The sequence below is a fragment of the Toxotes jaculatrix genome, chromosome 24, assembly GCF_017976425.1.
Source record: "Toxotes jaculatrix isolate fToxJac2 chromosome 24, fToxJac2.pri, whole genome shotgun sequence".
Classification (NCBI taxonomy): domain Eukaryota; kingdom Metazoa; phylum Chordata; class Actinopteri; family Toxotidae; genus Toxotes; species Toxotes jaculatrix.
In genome coordinates this window covers 1,744,525-1,768,921 of record NC_054417.1, presented here as the reverse complement: position 1 = coordinate 1,768,921, position 24,397 = coordinate 1,744,525, and the positions used below count along the sequence as shown (strand labels likewise).

General features: G+C 49.4%; 3 protein-coding genes across 5 annotated transcripts in view; all 3 read left to right on the top strand.

Moving 5' to 3' along the window:
- The window catches only part of s100b (S100 calcium binding protein, beta (neural)), a 614,446-nt gene that overhangs the window by 408,958 nt on the left and 181,091 nt on the right, over positions 1-24,397 (top strand). The window lies entirely within an intron of this gene.
- Positions 1,932-15,898, top strand: LOC121177855 (A disintegrin and metalloproteinase with thrombospondin motifs 5). Its single transcript, XM_041032236.1, has 8 exons — positions 1,932-3,228; positions 9,252-9,384; positions 9,645-9,812; positions 10,441-10,724; positions 11,953-12,136; positions 12,238-12,413; positions 12,503-12,678; positions 13,020-15,898. Exons 1-8 carry the CDS (start codon positions 2,125-2,127, stop codon positions 13,708-13,710), a joined length of 2,916 nt encoding a protein of 971 aa, XP_040888170.1. The 5' UTR covers positions 1,932-2,124; the 3' UTR covers positions 13,711-15,898.
- Positions 17,800-23,975, top strand: adamts1 (ADAM metallopeptidase with thrombospondin type 1 motif, 1). The gene is made up of 8 exons (XM_041032242.1): positions 17,800-18,781; positions 19,594-19,934; positions 20,031-20,163; positions 20,259-20,716; positions 20,848-21,034; positions 21,248-21,426; positions 21,718-21,893; positions 22,004-23,975. The coding sequence occupies exons 1-8, from the start codon at positions 18,166-18,168 to the stop codon at positions 22,743-22,745; spliced, it is 2,832 nt and encodes a 943-aa protein (XP_040888176.1). The 5' UTR covers positions 17,800-18,165; the 3' UTR covers positions 22,746-23,975.

The window sequence follows — 24,397 nt, the reverse complement described above, 5'->3', positions numbered from 1 at the left end:
TACACTTGACAGTTTGGTGTAAAGGAGAAGCAGCCGGCAGCGGGAGGGAAGGGGGGGGGGCCCGAGGCTTGAGGACAGGGAGAAAACAGAGATGGGTAGTGGGGGTGGGAGGTGCATTGCATAACAGCTGAGTGATTTGGACATTAAATTCAGCTCGATACTGGATCCACTCTGCAGTGGTCACCATCTTGTCTTGAAGTTTGTGTGTGTGTGCGTGCGTGCGTGTGTGTGTGTGTGTGTGTGCAGTGTATGTTCATGGCCGTAGCAAAGATTTTAGGAATCCTGAGGTCATCAGCCCAAGTCCCCCTTATGCAACCACACCCCCTTGGAAAATACAAACCAGACCCCAAACAGAAAATAATTCAAATTCTTTGGATTTTTTTTTATAAATAATTCAAAGATGTTAATTTATTCTTTTCACAGCCTTTCTATTTTCAAATAAAAAACAAATTCTCTCCCAAAAAATACTGAGGACATGACTTCAGCTCTGTTGAGGAACTGTCAAGTGACATTTTCCTGGAGGCTTGTTTGAATACAGAGTGCATCCTTGGTGTGGGATGTTTCAAGTGTGGATCGTACCACGGTGGGATTTGACGGGGGGCGGCGAGGCTTACGGTGGCAGCACACCGTGTTCCGTTTTCTGGCCGTGCTTCCACCGTCCGCCCACACTCGCTCTCACTCCCTGGCTGCATCCCTGCACCATACTACCCACACCGCTCAGTCACGTTAGACGGGGCTTTGGATTAGCGCACCACTTTAGGAGAGCCGACGCAGGCTCTACAGTGTTTGACGCCACAAAGTTGAAACGTAATACTTGTTCTCGGGTTCCTGCGTGGGGTGTGTGTGTCCACAACTTGAGGCCTCCCTCTTGGCGCGCGCACACACTGAAACCCCCCTGTGTGGTGTGCAAAGGTAATAGCTGTTAGGTGACTCAGCAAATGAGCAGTGTTCGGGAACTTTTAAGACTTCTAACAAAAGCCACTCTCTTTGTGTGTGTGTGTGTGTGTGTGTTTGTGACTTCACTTCCCATCAGGTATGAATTGCTAACCCCCCCTCCACACAGGTGTGACATCCCACTTCCCTAAAGGTGCACTAAATAATCAAGACGGCTCCCAGGGCAGTTCCATGCACAGCCACACACCTTTAGAGTCACACACACTTTTTTTCTCTCCTTTACTTTCTCATACCCAAGTGCAGCAATACAGCACCTACTGTATGCATGCTCACACACTTCCTCCATCTCCTCCTCCTCCTCCTGCTGCTCACACACACACACACACACACAGACCATTAAATGTCTCACACAGGGAATGGTGAACTCCCAGAGTTCTTATTTGGGACTGGCCATAAATTATCTAGTTCCCTCTAGTTTGCTGAAAGTCTCCAGTCAGATCTTGTTGGACTTTTAGTCCTCAATTATTAATGGAGTCAAAGTGGTAAAAGTGCAAAAATAACAGGCTGGTGTTTAATGGAGACGTTTTCGAGTTGAGATAAATGGTGTTGGTCCTGGGAGCGGCAGCATGTGGCTGTTCAGGAACTTGTTTTGCTGATCTTTGGTTGTGTGTCTTTGTCTCTGCCTCTCAGTATGATACAGAAGGATTGTGATGGACTTGCAGAGCACAACAGGCTCCTCTTTCCTTTGCTGAGGCAGTGGGAAATACTTCAGTGACAGCATTGTTCAGGTTTCTCTGCTCTCCTCTGCTCTCCTCCAGCACTTGACTTTACTCTGATTTGAGGAAGAGAGGGAGAGGGAGAGAGAGAGAGAGACAGAGAGAGAGAGAAGGGGGGTGGGGGTGGGGGGGGTGGAGGAGTGGTGATTGAGCGCAAAGGGGGCAGGACTTTTTCTCTCCGGGTCCTATTAAGAGCAAACTTTGTGTTTTTGTTCTCCAAGTTCAGCTCAGTGCTCTGCAGCCTGCACACAGTTCCTCTCTGCGGCTCCTTTTCCATTTTTTCCTCAATGGTTTTGTTTTCTCGCCTGTTGGTCGCTGCTGTGTGTTTCTGCATGGGGGCTTTGGGCACCGGGAGGATGCGCTTTTTGGAGGAACAAATGCTCAAAGTTGTGTCTTCGGCCTGTCCGGGGTTGTTTTAGTGGATACATAGATGTGTTTCGGGTTGGAATGAACAATGGTGCGGCTCCTTGGTGCTCTGGCCGGGGGCATGCTCTGGTTTCGGCTACTGTTGCTGTGCGTCGTGGAGTTGGAGCTGGGAGCCGGGCTCTCTACTTTCCAGGGTTTCTATCTTCCACCTGCGAACGGGTCGCTTCTCACACCTGCCCGGAGGACAGATGGAGTCGTGCGGACCATTGACCGGATTTACCACGGAGGAGGCAAGGTGGGCTACCTGGTGTACCTGGATGGGAGCCGGTTTCAGCTGGACATGGAGCGGGACGAGTTGGTACTGTCGCATCACTTCAGCCCCCAGTATGTGCTCCCTATGATGGGGGACAGCCCTGCGCCTTTGCAGCTCGAGTGCGTGTACCGCGGGACTGTGGACTCCAACCCGGAGTCCCTGGCTGTCTTCAACCTCTGCGGTGGGGGTCTTGAGGGCTTCTTCGCCGTGAATCACGCGCGCTACTCCATCACGCCTATCATCAGGGCGAAGGGACACGAGCATGACGTGCGCGCCCTGCAGGACAAGGACGCGGAGAGCGCGCTCCACGTATTCACGCGCCAGAGTTTCAGCTTCGAGGCCATGCGCGAAGGACGCGAGAGCTGCGGGACGCGCGACGGGCGCAGAGGACGCAGAAATGCGGCGGGGAAACGCCGGCACAGAGGTCGGTGGAAAGGGAGACGGGACAGAGAGGGGCTCACGGCGGAAAACACTGATGACCATGGGGCGCACGGGCGGAGATGGTGGAGCCGGCTCGCCAAAGCGGCCGCTCCGGAGCCCGGCGCGCGGCGCAAAAGGTCAGTCTCTCGCGCCAGGCACGTGGAGCTGCTCCTGGTGGCCGACGACACCATGACAAAGAAATACGGCAAGGACTTGAACCACTACCTGCTCACACTGGCCTCCATCGCCTCTAAGCTGTACGGGCACGCCAGCATCGAGAACCCCATCCGGCTGTCGGTGGTGAAGGTGACCACGGTCGGTGAGAAGGAGAAGGGGCTGGAGGTGTCCAAGAACGCGGCGGCCACACTGAAGAGCTTCTGCAAGTGGCAGAACCAGCAAAACCCGCTGGACGACGACCACCAGCACCACCACGACGCCGCCATCCTCTTCACCAGGCAGGTAAACAAACTTCCCTCTGCACCTCCACCTGTCCGCTCTCACCTGGCAGGCTCACCGAGGCGCCGACTCCGTCCCTGTTCCTTCCCACACAGCGGAGGGGAGGCGGCTTAGAGCTCCGGTGTGATGCCAAGGCAGCGGAGTGACGCCACAGTTTGTTTTGATGGTGCACGCGGTGGCAGATGTCCCTGGCAGGTATATCCTGCAAATAGGCTATAAAACACAGTCTGCAGTGAAAAAAACCTTTTAATATTTTATACGTCTGATAACCTAACTGCATGTTATTCTTTCCTCGCATAAAGCGCTGATTCTGACTTTGAGCCGTTCCCCATTTGAATCACAGTCAATCAGAGGTGAAGACTACACCGCCTGCTCCCCACATGTCCCTGGTTATATCCACTCCTTTACTATTTGTTTTCTTTCCTCCTTCTGTTTCTCGCTCCTCTTCTTTCTGCTGAATCTTGCGTGCGTAATGCAGCGCAGAATCTGTGAAACAGCCATAAAAACTGTATTTCCTGCGCCTGGTGTTTTTCTAGGCAGGCTCTTCTGTCTCCAGCCTACCCCTCCCAGTCCCCTGACAGCCCCAAAGCCTGTGTGATCTGAGGCGCGCGCACGCGGCCGTGCACACACATTCTTCCCAGGGTAGGAGGTTTGAAATCAGCTGCTGGGTGCATTGCAGAAATATCCCTAAAACTCCCTTGAAACTGTAGTTAATTAGGTAGTCATCCTGGCCTTAAACTTCCTCTCTCTCTCTCTCTCTCTCTCTCTCTCTCTCCCTCTCTTCAGTCTGCACATTTTTTCCCAGTTACTTCTCCAGCGTCTGTCAGCTGGGGCTGGGAGCTGTCAGAAAAACAAACACATCCACCCTGTGAGAGGCCGAGCGTTTACCGAGACCACACTCATTTATCCCTTCTTTCACCGTCTCCTTTCTCTCCCCTCCTTCTTCCTCCTCCTTCCCTCCCCGGCTGGTCCAAAGCCGCAGGGCAGCAGCGGGTCTACATGCATTTTTCACCTCTCCGGGTGTGGCTTTATGGTGGTTAGCTCCAGTTGACCAGTCAGATAGCTTCTCCTTGGCTTGCGGTGTGTCCAAGTCATGCGAGGTCTTTTCATGGCTTGGTCAAAACAGCAAGCTCCAGGGGTATTACCTCAAAATCTTCTGGCACAAGCACCAAGTTGGCACCGTCGTACTTTGGCACGGCGGCTGGTAGTGCATACCTGAGGTTGGCATGCTGGCAAAGTGGCACAGTTCGCGCCACTACACCTGCACAGGCAAGACAGGAAGGAGAAAGAGGGTGCCATCATCGCTTGGGTTTGACAGAGTCAGGCATGGAAACAGTCATCAGGCTCAGGACAGGAGGACAGAGGCCAAATGGACAGGAAGCTCTAATGAAACACCTGTGTAACACTGTGCAGACCTCTGAGAAACACTGTGAGGTGGGTGTGTGATCCCTATCTGCTGCACCTCTTAAAAACAAACAAGCTTAATTGCAGCTAAGTTTGCTCAGAATAAACACGTGGCTAATGCCTGGCTGGACTGTAGGGTTGTGACCTTAATGCTGCAGAGGTGAGCGTTTAAGCCCAAGAAAGCAGCCGCCGCCTTACTTTAACTTTGACCTCTGAACTCTTTGGTTATTAAAGGTTATTATCTGGATTCTGTGTTTTGGTTGAGGGCTTAAATTGCTGTTACTTTACCTTGTCGATCATGACGACGTGCAGACAGGCAGGGCTGAGGTTTGTTTACATCCAAATACTGCAGCAAGGCAGAACACGCTGGAGCGATTGAGAGAAAGTGGAATTTATAACAGCACATTCTTGTCCTTTCCGCTTCCACTCGTGGCAGCGAAGGTGCTGCACAAGAAAAAACGAGGAATGCGGAGATGCTGACATTTTGAAAAATGCTCATTTGGCCCTATTCTTTATGAGAACCACACTTTCATTTAGCCATTAATCATTTTTGCCAGGAAAGATCCCCACACTGTGTCAAGAGCTGCACAAAATTCGTCATTTTACAAACAGGATAGAGCCATTAATGTTTCCACTGACAGAATGCCAGTGAGGAAATAACTTTATTTGGCTCTGGTTCCTTCGTACCATGATGCGTTCTGGGTTGAAAAAGAAAAAAAAGTGTGATATACTTCTGTGGTAATGTGTTAGCTGTTCTCTTTCTCAGGAAAATAACTGTGGTTGTGGCCCCAGCGGAGACTTAACAAAGAAAGACAAGCCTGGATGAGCGGTAGATTCGGTTCAGATGTGTAACAGGAGACGTCTGCCTGGTGTTCCTTTGTACTGAATGTCAGAGGTAACCATATAGTTGTATAAGTCCTCTTTCCTCTGCGTATTTGGAGCAGCTGTGGAGTAAATCCTGATTATTGTAGTCTGCTGAGCTGGAACTGAGGCTCATTGAAGACTTTGTGACGGTGAAGTCAGACCACATTGTGGTGGGGCGGGGGCGGCAGGGGTGCAGCGGGCTGGAGGGAACTCGTCTCTTTGTGGTCAGGTCCAATTACTCCGACACCCCGTGCCCGCGGTGAGCTGACCCGTGTGGCGGTGTCACCCGGTTCCACACATACCAGCACCGGAACAAAACAACAGGCACATTGAGGGGACTCTTCTCAGAGTGCGTCCGTGTACATGGGAACATTAAATGTTATGCACGGCTGTGTTCACTTGTTGTGAGCTCGGACAGTAGACAAAGCCCTACTGTAAGGTGGCCAGAGAGAGCTGCAGCGCTGTGGACATACTGACATACGAGTGTGTCCACTGTGCGTCTTGCAGCAGCAGATTAAATATTTGGACAGACAGCGCTCGCAGGAGCTCGTGATGCCGGTGATATCGAAGTGTTGACCTCTTCAGCCCAGGCTGGTTTGGTCACTTTGGGAACAGACGCTCGATGATGAGATCGTTCTGTGACGGCCCCTTATGTAATGATGATGGATGTGAGACACACACGGATGTAGACACAGCCTGTGCGCATACACAATCCATTTCCTGCACGTGTGTTTAACACATAGTTACATCATTTGCCCTCCTACAATATATGTATAGTTTGGACTCCTCCCTTTCCTGAGCACTTGTCTTCCTCCTCTCTCCCCTCCTCTCTCCCCTCCTCTCCTCTCCTCTCTCTGTACATTAAAGTGTACATTTCCCAGCCCTCTCCCCCGTCACAGCTAGTCCCTCTATTTGTTTTAACTGTTCTCGATATTTCACACATGCTATACCTGGTCTGGCATATGTTGACAACCTGCGGACAGCTCTTGGATCCCAATCCCTCGACCCCGCACCCGGGTCTGTCGACATACACGACCGGGCGCAGAGTTCAGTCAGTCCTGTGACGGCTCACCAGCCTCGCCCTCTTCACACTGAGATGCACCGGTGGCTTTAAGCTGTGCTGCTCTGTTTGCAATTATTGTCTGAAGTTTCCTTTGAGCACCGACGTGAAGCTGGTGTGTGTGTCCACGAACACCATTCCCAGTTCAACTTGTCATTCTTTTATTTTTTCAGTTTCACTTCTGCTTTAAAAACGTGCAACTCGATCGTCAGTTAATCAGGAATCTGTCTTCCTGTTGCTCGTTCTGAGTGTTTCCGGTGTTTCCACCGTGGACATGAGACCATTATTGGTCTCATGTCTTTACCCGTGGACCGGTGGGCAATCATGATCTGACGTCTCACGCCATTTGACGGCCTGTCCATCACTGGTAGAAAGCTGGTTTCTGTTGCATTTGATTAGCAGCTTTGTTGACGTCGACCTGCAGTGTGTTTTCATCACACAGACTCACTCTGCAAGAGGGAGTTTAGTGTGTGTGTGTGTGTGTGTGTGTGTGTGTGTGTGTGTGTGTGTGTGTGGGTCTGGGTCTGGGTCTGGCTGGCTGTTTGTTTAACACTCGCCTTGGCTTAGATTGCAGTGGTTTTGTAACACACACTCTCTCTCTCTCAGCTCAGCTCTGATCGTCTCCTGACCTTCACGACCAGCTTGCCACCTGTTCTCCTGTTATTTCTGCCAATATTTCTGTAACTCCTTGTTCTCTCAGCTCTTCTCTTTAATTTCCGGCATCCCCCCATCCTTTCCCCCCGGCGTCTGCTTCCTGAATACCCTTCTCTTTCCCTCCCTTTCTCTCTCCCTCTTTTTTCTTTACTTGTCTGTCGGACGCCTTTGGATAAAAACTAAGTTCACAAAAGAGGAAAAAAATGGACAATGCACAGACAGGGATGTGAGTTCAGGTATTTTTCACTCGTCACCATTTCATTTCATTTCAAACAGGAGATTCCCAGTTTTCTTTTGCATCCACGTGTTTCCTGTTACTCTGTGCTGTACCAGTGAAAGCTGTGTATACAAGAAAGAGCGAAACAAAAACTTTTCTCATGCTAGAGCCTGGGAGGGGATGAACGAATAAATAAATGAAATGGAGGGAGGTGTAAAGAGCGTCGAGGCGAAAGAGTGTGGGAAACAGGGAAAGAGAAACAGACCAAATATGAAGGTAAACTCCTCCATACGTTCTCACTGTGTGATTCAAAACAAACAGCCTTTTCTTCTATAGCTTTCGAGCTCGTCTGTGCTCGGAAAAGCAAAGAGAAACTTTAGCACAGTTTGGCTCTCAGCAGCCATTCATTCAGCCGGCCTCGGCCTTTGTGTGCTTCTCATGTATCCAGCAGTCAACTGGAAAAAGCCGACACACTCCTCCTGTACTCTGTGTGTGTGTGTGTGTGTGCTTGAGTGTCCTGTATGTGCTTGTATTTATATATGCTTCATTTACATGTACATTAGTATAGTTCTGTGTGTGTGTGTGTGTGTGTGTGTGTGTGTGTGTGTGTGTGTGTGTGTGTGTGTGTGTGTGTGTGTGTGTGTGTGTGTGTGTGTGAGGTGGTCCCACCCAGTCAGTTATGTGTGTGAATGCAGAACACAAGGCAGTTTGTTCCAAAGCGATCGGCCCGGAACGGGTAAACACCCTCCCCTGAGCTCCTCACACACATGACCCAGCAGGCCTGTCAGCACCACTTAACATGACGATTCATCCTCTCCACAGGACGCGCGCGTGGGTGTGTGTGTGTGTGTGTGTGTTTCTTCCTCCTTTTTTTGGATGTTCTCATGTGCACATGTGTGTGGATGTTTGTCTTCATACGTTCATGAGCTGAATGCACGTGCACATCGCAGTGGATCGGGAGTGTGCATGCACGTGCGCACGGGCCCATGTGCAGGCGCGTGCACGTTGGTGCGAGGCGACGATTAGCTGATTGATCTGTGCGCTCGGCGGGGGCCAGGCCCTGCACCCCGGGGCCTCATCTGCATGGACATGTGTGGGAATCAAAACAAAGATCAATACTGTGCACTCTGGCACCCCGTGAGGCAGACAGAGGGACGGTGGAGGCACAGGAAGGAAGTGGGTATTAAAAGCAGAGGATGATAAATTGAAAGGACACTGCGCCAATTTTACATATCAAAATCACGAGCCACAGGGAGTAACACTACACAGCCTCTGAAAGCTGTTGTGTAATGTCTTCTGTGGAGCTCTAAGGAAAGATGCTGCCAAACAGCATCATGGGAGATGTAGTAAACTGTGTTTCTGAAGCTTTGGGCTCACTAGATTACTAGATTATCCAACACATATTTTCATTATGTCCTCAAAATGTGTATCCGTGTGTGAAATTCAGTTCAGCTGCATCATAATCCACCAACTGCTTCTTCGCACTGACTGAGGAGACGCAGAGGAAGCAGGACGAGAACAGGCAGAGCTCTCCGCAGCTGAAAACAGTAACTGCTTCAAAGAAAAACCACAGTATTTGAATAGAGAAGGATCCAAGATCAGTGATGGTCCTAGAGAGCAGGTAGCAGGCTGAACAAGAAGGAGCATGATACCTGGAAGGTCCCACAATACATTTCACCAAAGCCTGAGGAAAGGGAGAGGGTGGTAATATATTTGTCTGTTATCTGGGATCAGGTCTTGGGATGGAGGATAAAGTTGAAATAAACTGCTTTTCCTTCTTTTTTTTTTTCTGGAATGATTAAAACGTTCCGTGTTTCCTCTGTCCAGGACCTCTGTGGCCACCACTCCTGTGACACCCTGGGCATGGCGGACGTGGGCACCATCTGCTCTCCGGAGAGAAGCTGCGCTGTCATCGAGGACGACGGGCTTCACGCAGCGTTTACTGTCGCTCACGAGATAGGTAGGTAGGCATGGATACACACGCCAACACACAAACAACGAGACAAGACTCGCCAGGGCATGCATTCCCATCAGTCAGCACATCTCTCTCCCTAATTAATATCACGCGAGCATTGTCTGAGGTCATACACCTGATACCTGAGCGCTTCGTTTGTTTTCTTCTCTCATTCTTGCAGCGTGTGCAAACCTGACACACGTCCTGCCTTTCAATTTACCCAGACTCTCTACATCACGTGTCCTTTCTCTCTCTCTCTGCCCCAGGTCACCTGCTCGGTTTGTCCCACGACGACTCCAAGTTCTGCGAGGAGCGTTTCGGAGTGAACAGCGACAAGCGGCTCATGTCCTCCATCCTCACCTCCATCGACGCCTCCAAACCTTGGAGCCGCTGCACCTCGGCGACCATCACTGACTTCTTTGACGATGGCAACGGTGAGAGTGTGGGAGCAAACACAGAGTGATAAAGACGTGGGGAATAGAAAGAGTCCAAGCCTGTGGTTTTACTAACATCTGCAGTTCTTTTAATAGTGAGAACTTTTCCCAGCCAGTAGAAGTTTTATTTTCTCTATCTACAAATTACCTCTGTGTGAATTCGACGTGTGATATCTTTTCTCCCACAGCACATATCACTGAGAGCTGTTTACTACCAAGCAAAGCTGTAATCTCTGTTAAGAGAGAGTTATTTACAATCCTATTAACTTCTTAAAGAGTGTAGCTGCAGTGCAGCCAAAGACAAATCACTGGCAGGAAATCGAGATGAGTCACGCTTTGCATTTTGTGGAGCAGTTTCATTCATAGAGCCCATAAAGCATTGCTGTTGACATGTTGCTATGCAGTCCAATCGCTGTTGGCATCGTTCATGTAGCAACAGCATCATTTCAGTTCTGACACTATCTGCTGCTGCTCCAGAAATTTTATTGAGTGATAAGTCACACAGGCCTGGTTTGTCAATAGATTAAAATAGATTTTAATGCAAGGCAGTAGAAGTATCTTCAGAAGTATGAAGGTTGTGGACGCCTTTTTTTTTTTTAAATTCCCCTCTTCTTCTGTTCTGCCACAGCCGAGTGTCTCCTCGATTCTCCTCGTCAGCCCCTTCTTGGCCCCGAGGAGCTCCCAGGGCAGAGCTACGATGCCGTCCGCCAGTGTCGCCTGGCCTTCGGCCCCGAGTACACGGTCTGCCCGGGCATGGACGTATGCTCCCGGCTGTGGTGCGCCGTGATTCGCCAGGGACAGATGGTGTGTCTGACCAAGAAGCTGCCGGCCGTGGAGGGAACGCCCTGCGGGAAGGGACGCATCTGTCTGCAGGGAAAGTGTGTGGACAAGACCCGCAAGAGACATTACTCGGTAAGAGGGAAGGACGGTGTCAGAGTATGAGGGAGAATCGGAAAAAGACAGGGAGACAGAGTGTGTCTGTCGAGGGAGACGAAAATGACTAAAATCCAAAATAGATTCCTTTTTATAGTTCAAGAAAGTGATATTTTAAGTACTCATTTCCACATCGTACAAACCGTCTGTGGGAGACAGAGATAAAAAAGGGGAAAGAAAGAAAAAGATGAAGCAGGAGCAGAGACAGAGACACGAAGAGAAAAATGTCACGGGTTCTTTATGTGGCTTCGTTGTGTGGGCTGCTTTATTTATGATGCTGCTGATCTGTGCTATTTGTTCTCCTGGCCTTACTAAACAGATCTCAATTGAATTTGGCCCTAATGACTTAAAGCACCAAATCTACTCTTGGCAGGCTGTCAACACTGTGTCTGTGTGTGTCTGTGTGTATCAGGGAGGGAAAAGAGAATGAAAGTCAGAACGAGTGGAAAAGAGGGAGAGAATCTTTTCTTTGTGTTTATTTGTCACATGACGTGTGATGAGTCTGACTCCATCCTTGGCAGGAGCCTGCATGTGTGGATCCAGCCCAAGTTCTGACTCGCTTCGTTTTCACTGCCTTGTATGACGAGCGGTTTACTGCTCAGGGCAACGTTAGAACACCCTCCATTTTAGACTTTGCAGTCTTTTAACCTCTTTATATTTCATGCAGTGTGATTGCAGATTGAGTAGCTTTTACTGTGGGAAGAAGAAGTCCACGTGCTGGAAAGACTCAGCAGTGGAACTGAGTGAAAAGGCTGTTTCCAAAGAAGCTTTGCAGAGTTTCAGGATTATAAAACCAACCCTGTCTCATAAAACGTTAAATGCTGCGTATTCAGTCATTTTTAGTCCAACTCACTGGAAGAAAAGCACAAAAATAAGTATGTTAGCTTGAGAATTTCATTCAGGCTGTTCCTCAGGGGAAGCATGTGAGCCGCGGCTTTGGACAAACGTTAGTTATTATCACATGAGGTTAGCCTCGATCTGTTTCTCTTTCCACTGCCACAATGCATGACACATCTTCCTTTATCACCAAACAACTCTCTGCAAAGGGCTTTCCCTGAGACACACTCTGACTCCCAGCATGTCTGATAAACGCTAACTGTCCTCTCTCACCTCCTCTTTCATTCTCCCTCTCCTGTCCTTTTCACTCATCTCCTCTCTATCTCTCTCTCTCTCTCTCCCTCTCTCTCTCTCTCTCTCTCTCTCCCAGGCGTCCAACCATGGCAGCTGGAGCTCCTGGGGTTCTTGGGGTGCGTGCTCCAGAACGTGCGGCGGCGGGGTGCAGTTCGCCCAGCGTCTGTGCAACAACCCGCCGCCGCGGAACAACGGGCGCTACTGCACCGGGAAGAGAGCCATCTATCGGTCCTGTAACGTCATACCGTGTCCAGCATCAAGTGAGCGTGACAGCCAGAGAGTACATGCATGATTATAATAGCACAGTAGGTAGCAATATTTCTTATTTATTTAAACCACTTTTAATGGAACCTTTCCCCAGATAAGAGTTTCCGTCAGGAGCAGTGTGAGGTGCGTAACGGTCCCCAGACAGATCCTAAAGGTGTGAAGACCTTTGTTGAGTGGGTTCCTAAATACGCTGGAGTTCTCCCGAAAGATGTGTGCAAGCTGACCTGCAGAGCAAAAGGAACAGGATACTATGTGGTGTTCTCTCAGAGGGTGAGTTTTAAAAACAAAGGTGCAGTGCATTTCATGAAAATTTAAAAAAAATGTGAAGGATGACGGTGATACTGTGACCCTGTGTCCAGGTGGTGGACGGGACAGAGTGTCGTCCCTACAGCAGCTCGGTGTGTGTGAAGGGGAAATGTGTGCGGACGGGCTGCGACGGCATCATCGGCTCCAAGCTGCAGTTTGACAAGTGTGGCATATGTGGAGGCGACAGCACAGGATGTATACGGGTGGTCGGCAACTTCACCAAGAAGAGGTGAGAAAAACAGACTTGAACTCGACACTATACATTCTCATATAACAATAATCATTAGATGATTAAATGATATACAAATGATTCTTCACATTATCTCGGAGATGTTTGGTGCCGTGATCATTTATTCAGCGTTGCTCTCTAGTTTCCTCCGTTTCGTGTTTGTTAGCGCAGAGTTGTTAACCAGCGGGACTCGCTGACACCAGATTCAAACAGTACTTGGCTGAAACGGCTGTGTCTCCTGTTTCAGTGTAAAGCCCTCAAAGCAAAGCCAGTGACGGCAAAGAGAATGTTGTTTTAAGTACGGCTCTGATCTTCCTCCTACTTTCTCTCCTGCCAAACAGTAAGGGCTACACTGACGTAGTAAAGATCCCTGTGGGCTCCACCCACATAAAGGTTCGTCAACACAAGGCCAAGGACCAGACCCGCTACACTGCCTACCTGGCCCTCCGACGGCCCAATGGAGAGTACCTCCTAAACGGCAAGTTCATGATCTCCACCTCCGAGACAGTCATCCCGCTCAATGGTTCTGTGCTCAACTACAGTGGCTGGAGTCAAAGGGATGAGTGGCTTCACAGCATGGGGCCCGGGGCCCTCCAAGAAGCCTTGGTGGTCCAGATTCTAGCCACAGACGTCAAAAAGCCCCTGGACGTTCGTTACAGCTTCTTCATGCCTCGCCGGACGCCCCCGCAGCAGCCGTCAGCTCCGCTCATCCCCAACAAGTCGACCCCATTGCAGAGCACTACAACCGTCGCAACCACGACAAGAACCACCACCACCACAAGTAGCACCACTACATCGTCCTCTGATTCCCCTGTCCTGGTCCCAGGGCCGCCTACAGCTCCAGCTCCCTCAGCCACAGCCCCAGGGCCCCAGTGGGTAACAGGTTCCTGGATGACCTGCTCCAGGACATGTGACACTGGCTGGCAGAGCCGGACAGTGCAGTGTAAGGACCAGGACGGGAAACTGTCCAAAGGATGCATGCTGGGCGCCCGCCCCTCCGCCTTCAAACACTGTCTGGTGAGGAAATGTTGAGGAGGCAGGAGAGGAAACATGATTTGTGAGACAAGAGACAATTAGTAGGAGGAAGTTGTTATCCGTCTGTTATCTTCTGATAAAGATCTCAAGTGCTGGATGTAGGACCAATGAATGGACCAGTGACTTTAAGACAGAACCTTAAACAGGACTGTGAATGTTGGCTGAAAGCGCCTGGACCAGTCGTACAGAGACTCAGAGACATATTGGCGTGGACGCACATGACTATAAGCCAGAGGAATGTCCTGGAATCATAGCAGCTGCAGAGAGGACAGTTTCCGTACGATAGTGACAAGTATTGTCTCTGGCACAGCTAAGGACTTGAGTTGCATGTCATTTCCACAGAGACAACAACTGATTGTCTTTACGTCGGTCTCCAAACCCTGGAGGCTCAGTGTGTGTTGCCCTGTAATGGCATGCATGTTGTGTCTTTTTTATGCTATTGTGTGTGTTCTAATCACTGTGGGTGTTTCAAAGTCATACCCCCCCCCCCTTTGTCTTTTGTCACGAGTGCGTCCGAGACGAGAGCCCTCGTCGTTCACCCCGCCGTCACCTGTTCCACAGCTGCTATGCTCCGTGTTTGGGTCGTGAGCTGCCGTGTTGTGTAACGTGAACATCTCAGTGACTGAGCTGGATTCACCTGTACAGCAAAGAAACAGCGGCGCAGTGCGATGGGACGGGAAGGGAGAGTACGGCAGCCTTCAGGGGACAAATCTTATAGCAGTTAATTCGACAAAGGGGCGAAATAACCATGACTCTCCGTAACGTTTGTGGAGGGAAGTGATGAATCAGATTTGGGGCGATGCTTGATTTTTATGTGTGTGTGTGTGTGTTGGTGTGTGTTTGTGTATGTTATGTGTCAGCACACTCATGCAGCCAGGCCTGTGTTTAAAGCACATACAGTCTGTACCGTGAACACGTTCTGTTCTCTACTGTGTCTTGAAGCTTCTTCACTCTCGGTTCCACTTGTATCAGACCCTGTGTTGGTGCTGGGAGGTTTACAGTCCTCATGTATTTGTTTGTTTGTTTGTTTTGTGGCAGTCAATATCTGTTTGTTTGTCTGTCTGTTTATTTGTTTTAGGAAACAATGCTAATATGACAATGTGTGCCCTGGATACTCGCAACGACAGCAAGAGAGATACTAATGCAGTCATTCCTGTCCTTTTGCAATTCAACTCGTTCTCCACTTGTCTTTTCTTTCCGTCATTCATCTGTCTCTCTCACACGTCCTGTATTTGCAAATGATGATTTGAACCTGTCTCCAGTCCTGATGGGTGCAGTTTGCCTAAATACAACAATTCGGATTGATCCATCCATCGACCGGGACGATCCATCCATCGGTTGAGGATGTTTAAGGCTCGCGTCACCCAAAAACTCATTTTCTCACGGATCTTTATTGGAGTAATAAAGAATACAGCCATGCATATAGCTTTGGTTTTATCACCCGAGGTCTGAGACGTCCGTGTGCCACCTCCACCCTGACAGGCGTGTAAAAAGTATAACACTTGGATCATTTCCTTGGCTCTCTGACGGTAATTAAGGCCCCGGTATTACAAGGTAATGTTGATTCCAAACCGAATGGACTTAAAAACTCCTTCCTGTAATTGTGTTAAACTTTCTGGCAACCTTCATATTTTCCTGTGTGGCAAACCTCACCCATCTGGCACCTGTGCAGGAGAAAACAAACCGTGAGAAACATTCTCAGATACTACGAGACCCAGGTCAACAAACCACTCACAGAACGCTCCCTCCTCTCGCCTCACACGTTCACATTTATTTACACGATGTAGACACTTTTGTACATGAATAGATCTTTCATATATGTGTTAGTATTCAACCATATTTACACAGAAATTTACACGTACAGACACACACCATTGATGCAATCCATCAGTTACACTGTTTTTGAGTATTTCAGACACACACACACATACACACACACATATACACACAACTTACTCTGACTCTTCCAGTGGGGAAACCCCATCTCGCTGAACGACAGAAACACAGCACTGAACTTGTAATTTATTGTTTGTACAACTGGTATGTGTGAATAAAAAAAACAATGAGATGAGTTTTATTTATTATACTAATTTTGTATCAAATTACTATTTAACTTAGGAATATGACTGTGCAGATTCATTCCTTTGTAAGAATATAGTGTTTCTTTTCTAGTCATCCACATGAATATATGTACATAAAATCTATATATTTAAATATCTTTGTCTCTGTGTCGTCATTGTATTAAAACATTGAGATTTGGTTTTTCATACATACGTTCTAACAGTTTCAAACCAGTCACGAAATTTGAAGCAGATGAAGCTTCTGTAAACCTGCAATGGTGCAGTTTAAAGAAAAAGCCCTCAGGCATATAAAATGAATGCTCACATCTGATTCCAGGACTCAGTACGAGCAGGCTGATAGACATAGTGTCATCAAACACACCCTGCAAAGTCAAAACTCAGGGGGCAAGGTGAGATTAACTTCATCAGACACTGTGAAAATAAGATAAATTCAGAAGCAGCAGTTATCAGATAAATAGTCGAGGAAGAAGTGGCCTATGCACGTGTGACCTGCTTATTATCTCCTAAAGCAGCATCATCAGAGGCACTCAGCCTCCACACAGGGCATCACTGTACCCACACTGCCTCCCTGCGTCCAGAGGCTCCTGCTTTACAGTCAGTGCACAATCAAATGTGATTCAATGGCGCCACCTGCTTGTTAAACCAGTAACTGGTCCTGGAAAAATCTCCGCAGCGCTCTGGAGAGTTTCCTTAACATGTCTGCCATCTTGTGGAAAAACACGAAGTTACACCTATTCCTTTTTCTGACCTGTTGCTCTTAAGGTGGACTTCCAGAATCTGTCCCTTCAGAGACTGGTCTCTGATGTTTGCTCCACTCAGTTAAAAAGTAGGAAATTATTCCAATAAGATCCCTCTAATGTTTTATGTGCTTCATTTAAAAACTGAAATCAATATAACAACAATTACACCATTGTTGTTATATTACTACACAATATTCTTATATTTTAACCATGTTTTATTATTTTTAATACAGATTTGGAGGTTTGAGGTTTTGCTGTAGTTTCAGGTCTGTGTGTTGTGCTGTTCTTCTTCTTTCTCAAAGTTCTTATCTCTAACTTTTTGTGATCCATCCCTGCGTTTAAAAAAGTTATTTTCTTTGCTGTGAATTGGGTTTCACTTATTTGTGTTGTCCCTCGGTGCGCTGTTCATAATAAGATCCCTGCTTTGCCTGTTATTTCTAATGAAACTCCAGCGTAAACTCTTCCTGTCTGTTGGAGAGTAGGAGCAGTCCGGGCGGGCGGGGGACGAAGCCGGAGGACAGGGGCTCTGCCTGCCTTGGTTTCAGCGCAGAGGCAGCCCGATCGAGGAGCCGATCCACCTTAAGACCTCAGCGGCCCCTTTCCTCTCCCTCTCCCCGGGGAGGAGAGCTGCGGAACCCGGCCACGGCGCACCACAGCCGGCTTGGCACGGAGAAGGTGAGTACGGCTCCCGGAGCCCTGGCCAGCGTGATATGGTTACCATTCCCGACCTGCTGCCATCACCCTTCTCCAGTTGCACTGACACTACAACACTGCTCCACAGCAGCCTCTGCTGCCTGTCACCCCGAGTCCTGCTGGAACAGGCTGGAGTTTAATAAGCGCGTGTTGCAGTGTGTTATAAAGTGGAGCAGCATCAGAGCCAAAGTCAGACTTTGCTTTTTATTTGGGCCACTTCATATTAAATACACTGCTGGTACATGTAAGGCGCTTTGGGTGAGATGATCCACAGGGATATATGATTCATATTAACGGACCATGTTCAGTAATAATACTCAGGGGCGGTGAGTGTATATGTACATATTGTGACAGACGAGCAGAGTTTGAAGAAAAAGCTTCTCTGCCCAGAGCTCTCTATACTCACAATGATTGATTTATTATGGCAACGCTCCAGGTCGCTGGTGCGTTTTCGTTGCGCACGGGATTTGGCCCCTCTCAGATCAAAGGGCCCTCAGGAAAGGGGTGGTCCTGGTGCACGCGGATATATAGGAGGGACCGGCTCTGTTCTGACTGCAAGGCAAGAGCAGAGAACAGACTAGACGGGCCAGCAGAGCAAAAGCCTGCCCCGAACTCAGAGAGAGAACTAAAAACTGAGACATCTGCTGGGTTTTGAAGAGAGGGAGACCTGTTGGAATTTACTGCTGAGATCCAGCTTTTATTTTCATTTAATGAAACGACTTTTTGCAACAAGTCAGACCTGCACATAACTTTAAAAGAGTTTTGCACTGGATTTGATCCCTTTTTAGATTTTTACGCGTGTGGACAGTTTTGTGGAACTTCAAAGACTTGGGGTTTGTAGCTTATAGTGGAAAAACCCTTTAAAGGATTTACTTGGTTCCTCGTAGAGACTTTATTATCAATTTCTCTTTCCATTTGTCGGATTTCACAGTTATACGATGTGGTTTTTACACGTGTCCATTGGTTTGATTCTGTGCGTCGGCGCCGCGCACTGCGCCTGGGAGGAGAGCACCGTGGTGCCGGTCAGACTAGACCCGACGGCCCGGTCGGAGAGCGAAACCGAACCGTGGCGGACTCTCTCCGCAGAGGAGAAGGAGAAGGAGGCGGAGATGAGGGTGTACCGGTTGGACGTATTTGGCAGTGAACTGGTCTTGAAGCTAGAGCCCGACCAGACCTTTTTGGCGCCGGGTTTTGTCTTCCACATTGTGGGCAGTCCCAAGTCCGAACCGACACAGGAACCAAAGAGCGGAGCCGAGCCGGGTTGTTTTTTCTCTGGCACGGTGAATGGAGAGGAGAACTCCGCCGCGGCGCTCAACCTGTGCCACGGACTCAGGGGCGGATTCTACTTTCATGGTGAAGAGTACTTTATTCAGCCCCTTAACTCGAGCGACTTCCTGGGCACCGAGGAGGATGTCCACACGATCCGCCGGAGAGGTCGGGCAGCTTTGGCTGCGGAGGGGAGCTCCAAGTGCGGGGTCAACGAGGACGAGGAGAAGGTGCCAAAGAATCTGGAGAAAGAAGTAAAGCACGGAGCCGCTAACGCAGACCAGACAGGTAAGGCTGAGGAAACACTCCGCACATTTTACGCACCACTGCAGACGCTTTTTTTGTCATCTTATATCAGACCAAGCTGAATTTAAAACTTTAAAAGTGACCAGTGAAACACGGAGACAGTGATTTATTATCTAGAATGTCGTGAAAGACATTCACCTTATCTACAGCTGTATACAAACAAGCAGATAACTTATCTGAGGTACAAGTCAGTGACTATAGTGAGTATGCGGACTGTCAGCTGGAGTTGTTCGTGTGCCAGGGTGCGCAGCATGCGTAATGGACTCGGCTACCTTTTTGACAGCGCCGTCTACTCGCTAGGGAAGAGGAAGGGAGGAAGGAGAGGTGGGGAGAGGAGAGGAGAGGAGAGAGAGGGGGGGACTTCTCCAAGGGTAAAAAGGAGGAGGCGTGACGGTGGGAGGGGAGCAGCGGGGTTGGGGCCAGCCAGAGCCCGGCAGCGCTGAGACGTTTAAACTCGCCTCCTGGTACTACTAGCACCGGCAGACATTTTTCTCCAGAAAGGATTTTCTCCCTTCGCCCTTTCTCACCCGCATAATTTTCCACCAGAGAAGGTCATTTTAGGAATGTGGACCCTGAGGAGGAGGAGCCGTCGGTGGTGTGACGCTGAGTCACGGCAGCCAGGCTCCCCCAGGCACATCCGGAGCGCTCTTTGGAGCCTCTATCCCTCTGGAAAAAAAAACAGCCTTTGTAGCTGCTGTTTGGAACAGTGGCAGAGTTTTGCTCTGTGCAGTAAAATTAGGAGTGAAACCTGATGAATTCGGTTTGGTCTGACCTCTCTCTCCCTCTCCCCTCAGCCCACCACAGGACCAGGCGTTTTGTTTCCACCCCTCGCTACCTGGAGATCATGCTGGTGGCAGATCAGTCCATGGCTGAGTTCCACGGCGCCGGGCTCAAACCCTACCTCCTGACAATCATGGCAGTGGCGTCCCGTCTCTACCGCCACCCTAGCATCCACAACTCCATCAGCCTGGCGGTGGTGAAGCTGCTGGTGGTGTACGAGGAGGAGAGAGGCCCTCAGGTGTCAACTAACGCTGCCATGACCCTCCGCAACTTCTGCCAGTGGCAACGGCAGCACAACCCACCGAGTGACCGCCACCCTGAGCACTATGACACGGCCGTGCTCTTCACCAGAACAGTAAGTTGGTGTGGAAGAAAAGCAAAAGTTGCAGAGTCTAGAAAGAAAAGCATCATTTCAGAGTATTCACACATTCATGTTGTTGTGTCTCACCAGGACCTGTGCGGTGCCCACTCCTGTGACACTCTGGGCATGGCAGATGTTGGCACCGTGTGTGACCCTGACAGAAGCTGCTCAATTATTGAGGATGACGGGCTTCAAGCAGCATTTACTGTGGCACATGAACTGGGTAAGAGAAAAGAAGTCAGTGGTCTCCTGTGTGTTAGGAATCACACACACATACAGAGGTGCTCAAAGAACTTTTATTTTATTTCTGTCCTCCAGGCCACGTCTTCAACATGCCTCATGATGACGCTCAGCTGTGCTCCGGGGTCAATGGTGCCCACTGGGGCTCCCACATGATGGCCTCCACTCTGTCCAACCTGGACCAGCAGCAGCCGTGGTCCCCCTGCTCCGCCCTCATGGTCACCACCTTCCTGGACAACGGCCACGGTCAGTGCCTGCTGGATAAGCCGGTCAAACCTCAGCCCCTCCCTCAGCCCCTGCCTGGGACGGTCTATGACGCTGACCATCAGTGCAGACTCACCTTTGGTGAAGACTCCCAGCACTGCCCGGACCTGAGCACCACGTGCGCTGCTCTGTGGTGCACTGTGACTACATCCAATGGTTTGCTGGTGTGCCAGACCAAGAACTTCCCCTGGGCTGATGGTACGCCATGTGGACACGACAGCTACTGCCTGGCCGGACAGTGTCTCACGAAGAGCCAAGCTGCCAAACATCAGGTAGGAAGCAGACCCAGTGCAATCACTGCTGATCACTGAAGCATAACTTGTGACAAAACATGCTCATGCCTGCTCTCAGCTGAGCTCCACACAGTTTAAAATGGTCATGGTTATGTCCCTGCTGCTTTCAGACTCCCGTCAACGGTGGCTGGGGTGTGTGGGGCCCCTGGGGCGACTGCTCTCGGACCTGCGGCGGAGGAGTGCAGTATTCCTTCCGCGCCTGTGACAACCCTTTGCCCAAGAACGGGGGCAAGTACTGTGAGGGCAAGAGGATCCAGTACCGTTCCTGTAACACAGAAGCCTGCCCTGACACCAATGGTAAGAGACTTTTTGTTACCACACAGAAATAAATAATCTTTAATAATAATCTTTTCTTAAAAACTGAGACCTGATCCACAAGGTTTTTTTAAAATGATTCTAGTTGTATTCATCAAGTCCTGTTTTGGTGAACCTTGCACAGCGGTGTGAAAGTTAGCATGCAGGTCACGGTGAACGTGCAGTAAATCTGACCTCCACCTGTCTCTTTCTCAGGCCTGTCATTCCGTGAGGAACAGTGCCTGGCCCACAACGACATGTCAGCCCAAGTGTCTCTGGGTTCAGGAGAGGGTGTTGAGTGGGTGCCTAAGTATGCTGGAGTCTCACCCAAAGACCGCTGCAAGCTGGTGTGCAGAGCCAAGGGGACAGGATACTTCTTTGTCCTCAAATCTAAGGTGAGATTCGCTCTATATAATAAACAATATATTAATAAACACTTAGTTTTTTATGACTCTGTTTTAAAATGGTGTCACAAGATGCACAGGGTCTTAGTAATCTTTTAAAAGTCTCTTTACTTGTGCAGACTTGTGAGTTGAAGGACCAGCTATTGTAATTTCTCTCAGCCCCGAGGCTTCGGCCTTGCTGGGAAAAGACTTTTACTTTTTACCCTTTGACTCAGACTCTTATGCAACAGTCTCACCAGACATAACTCTAAAGCTCTGTTCGTGTCTCTCTGTTGCCCTCAGGTGGCTGACGGCACACCCTGCAGCCCAGATTCCACCTCAGTTTGTGTCCAAGGCCAGTGTGTCAAGGCCGGATGTGATCGCGTCATCGGCTCTAACCACCGCTTCGACAAGTGCGGCGTGTGTGGTGGAGACGGCTCCACCTGCAAGAAAGTGTCTGGCTCTCTGGACCGCGCCAGGTAAACATCTGGCAGCATTTCTCTTTGTGCAAAAGTCTCATAATATACAGCATGTATGTCAAAAATAATTTTCTATGACTAAGTTTGACCACCATCTGTCTCTGTCTCAGGCCTGGTTACCAGGATGTTGTAACTATCCCTGCTGGTGCAACCCACGTGGATGTTAAGCAGCGTGCCCCGGGCAATGGTCGCCAAGACAACAGCTACTTGGCAGTGCGTCGCCAGGATGGAACCTACCTGTTGAACGGTGATTACAAACTGATGACCATGGAGACAGACATCGCCCTGCGAGGGGCGCTGTTACGCTACAGTGGCTCCGCCGCCATCCTGGAGCGCCTCCGGAGCTTCGCCCCGCTCCCCGAGCCGCTCACCATCCAGGTGCTGTCTGTAGGGGAGGACCCACGGCCCCGGGTTAAGTACAGCTACTTCGCCCCGAGACCAAACAATGCTGCTTCAGCCTCTAACACCAACGGAGGCCGCCGCCAGTCCATCAACGCTATCCGAGAGGTGGGTGGAGCCGAGTGGACCCTGAGGGAGTGGGGTCCTTGCTCCCAGACCTGTGGAGAAGGTATGCAGCAGAGAGAGGTGGTGTGTCTGGACCCCCAGGGTCGTCCCTCCAGGGACTGTCCAGAGGAACTGCGCCCCTTAGCCTCACGGTCCTGCAGCTCCCAGCCCTGCCCCACCTGGCTGCTCGGAGAGTGGTCTGTATGCTCCAAGACCTGCGGCCGAGGCTTCCGCAAACGCCAGCTTCGCTGCATCAGCCACGAGGGGCACATGCTCACCCACGACAGCTGTGACCCCAAAGACCGGCCGCGACCCCTGCTGGAACTGTGCAATCAGGGTGCCTGTTAGAGACCGCCTGACAAACCTAACCTCCTGTCATCCACCCAGCTTTCAGAGAGAAATCAGATGAACACTCTGATCTTCACTGCCTCCTTTATTCTGCGAACGATCCGAAGAGGCCGATGAATGTTTACATCCAGGGGGAGGAGTGCTGCAGGTTTCCATGGGTCCCCACGTGTCAGTGGGTCCACAGTGACTGCGACTGTAACTGACTGTTTTCACCCGTTCCCTCCATCCATTCCGGGGCCAGACGTTGAACCACAGTGGCACTGCCACCTAATTTCAGCACCAGAGACTGGTAACAGCTCGCTGCCCGTCTGTCCTCAGCACAGCAGTGGCACATTTTCCCATCAAGGAGAAGAAAGCATGGACATTCCTGATTTCCTGAAAAAAAAAAAGCATGCTGCTTACCGTGCCAATGTCATGCTTGTGTGTTTGTGTACATGTATGTGTGTGATGTGGGACTGTGTGTGTGTGTCAAATTTTTAATGCATGTATGTGATGTTTGTCCAAGCTGGGCTGGACGGACACGTAGGGGTTGGGGTGGGGGAGGTTACTGCAGAGTCTATAAAGAAACAAAGGAAAGAGAAAAGCTCATATTCTACTTGCTCGCCCCATCAGGTATGGAAAATACGATCGCTCATAGTCATAGTGTTTATGTTCCAACTTGCCAGTCTACGTTTATTTATCACAAACCTGTAGCACTTCAGCTTTGTTTTTTTTTTGTTTGTTGTTTTTGCCAGTGGCACATTATAACACCCAGTTGTCTCTAAATGCCTCAGTACACCGTACTTAGTCTTTTAGCCATATCTTACCCTCGTCTACACAACAAACTACAATGAGGGAACTCTTTAAAGACCAAAGAGGAGTGTATGAGTGTGTGTGTGTGTGTGTGTGTGTGTGTGTGTGTGAGCGTGAGGAATGTGTAAGTGTGTGGAGACCTAAAGAGGGACTTGTCTCCTGCTACTACTTCATAAGGAAGTCTCTCCTGCCTTCTGCGAAGGCACTGTTCTTTTTTTTGTTTGTTTTTTTTCTATCAAGTTTTATTTCTCTTTTGTACAGAATATCCAAACATTATTTATTTTTGTACAGCCTGTTAAATATAATCATGTGGCTTTTTTAATATTATTTTTTATTTGTTATTGAGATCACAGAAGGAAGTAGAATATATAGAGTATTTATACAGTGTTATATATATATGGTCCTAGGTTCATGAATAAAGTATCACGTTGACTTGTGCAGCCAGTGTCTCCAGAGTGGGTTTTTGTTGAGCATGTAACCCCAGCCTGTGGCCCTCACCCTAATTCTACCTGTTAAAACTTTTTAGAAGTTTATCTTAAGAATTTGTGCATTGAAGGATCAGAAAGTACCTCAGCACTGTTCCTGAAAGATGGAGCCCGTGTTGCACTTCCTGTCGGGCCCTGAGGAGGATGATCTCCTGCTCCCATGCAGCACAAAGGAAATCATTATCCCGTAATTATAGATGGTTAAGATGAAAATTGGCGATCTCTGTAATCTGCGTAATGGCATAATGCGCCAGCAGACTCTGCGAGCATAAACAGCTGGTGCAGGCAAAGATGTGTGCTCCATGTTGTGTTTAGGTTTTTTTCACTATTCGATTGACAAAGAAAAACACAACACCGAGGAGGAGGCTGTCACCT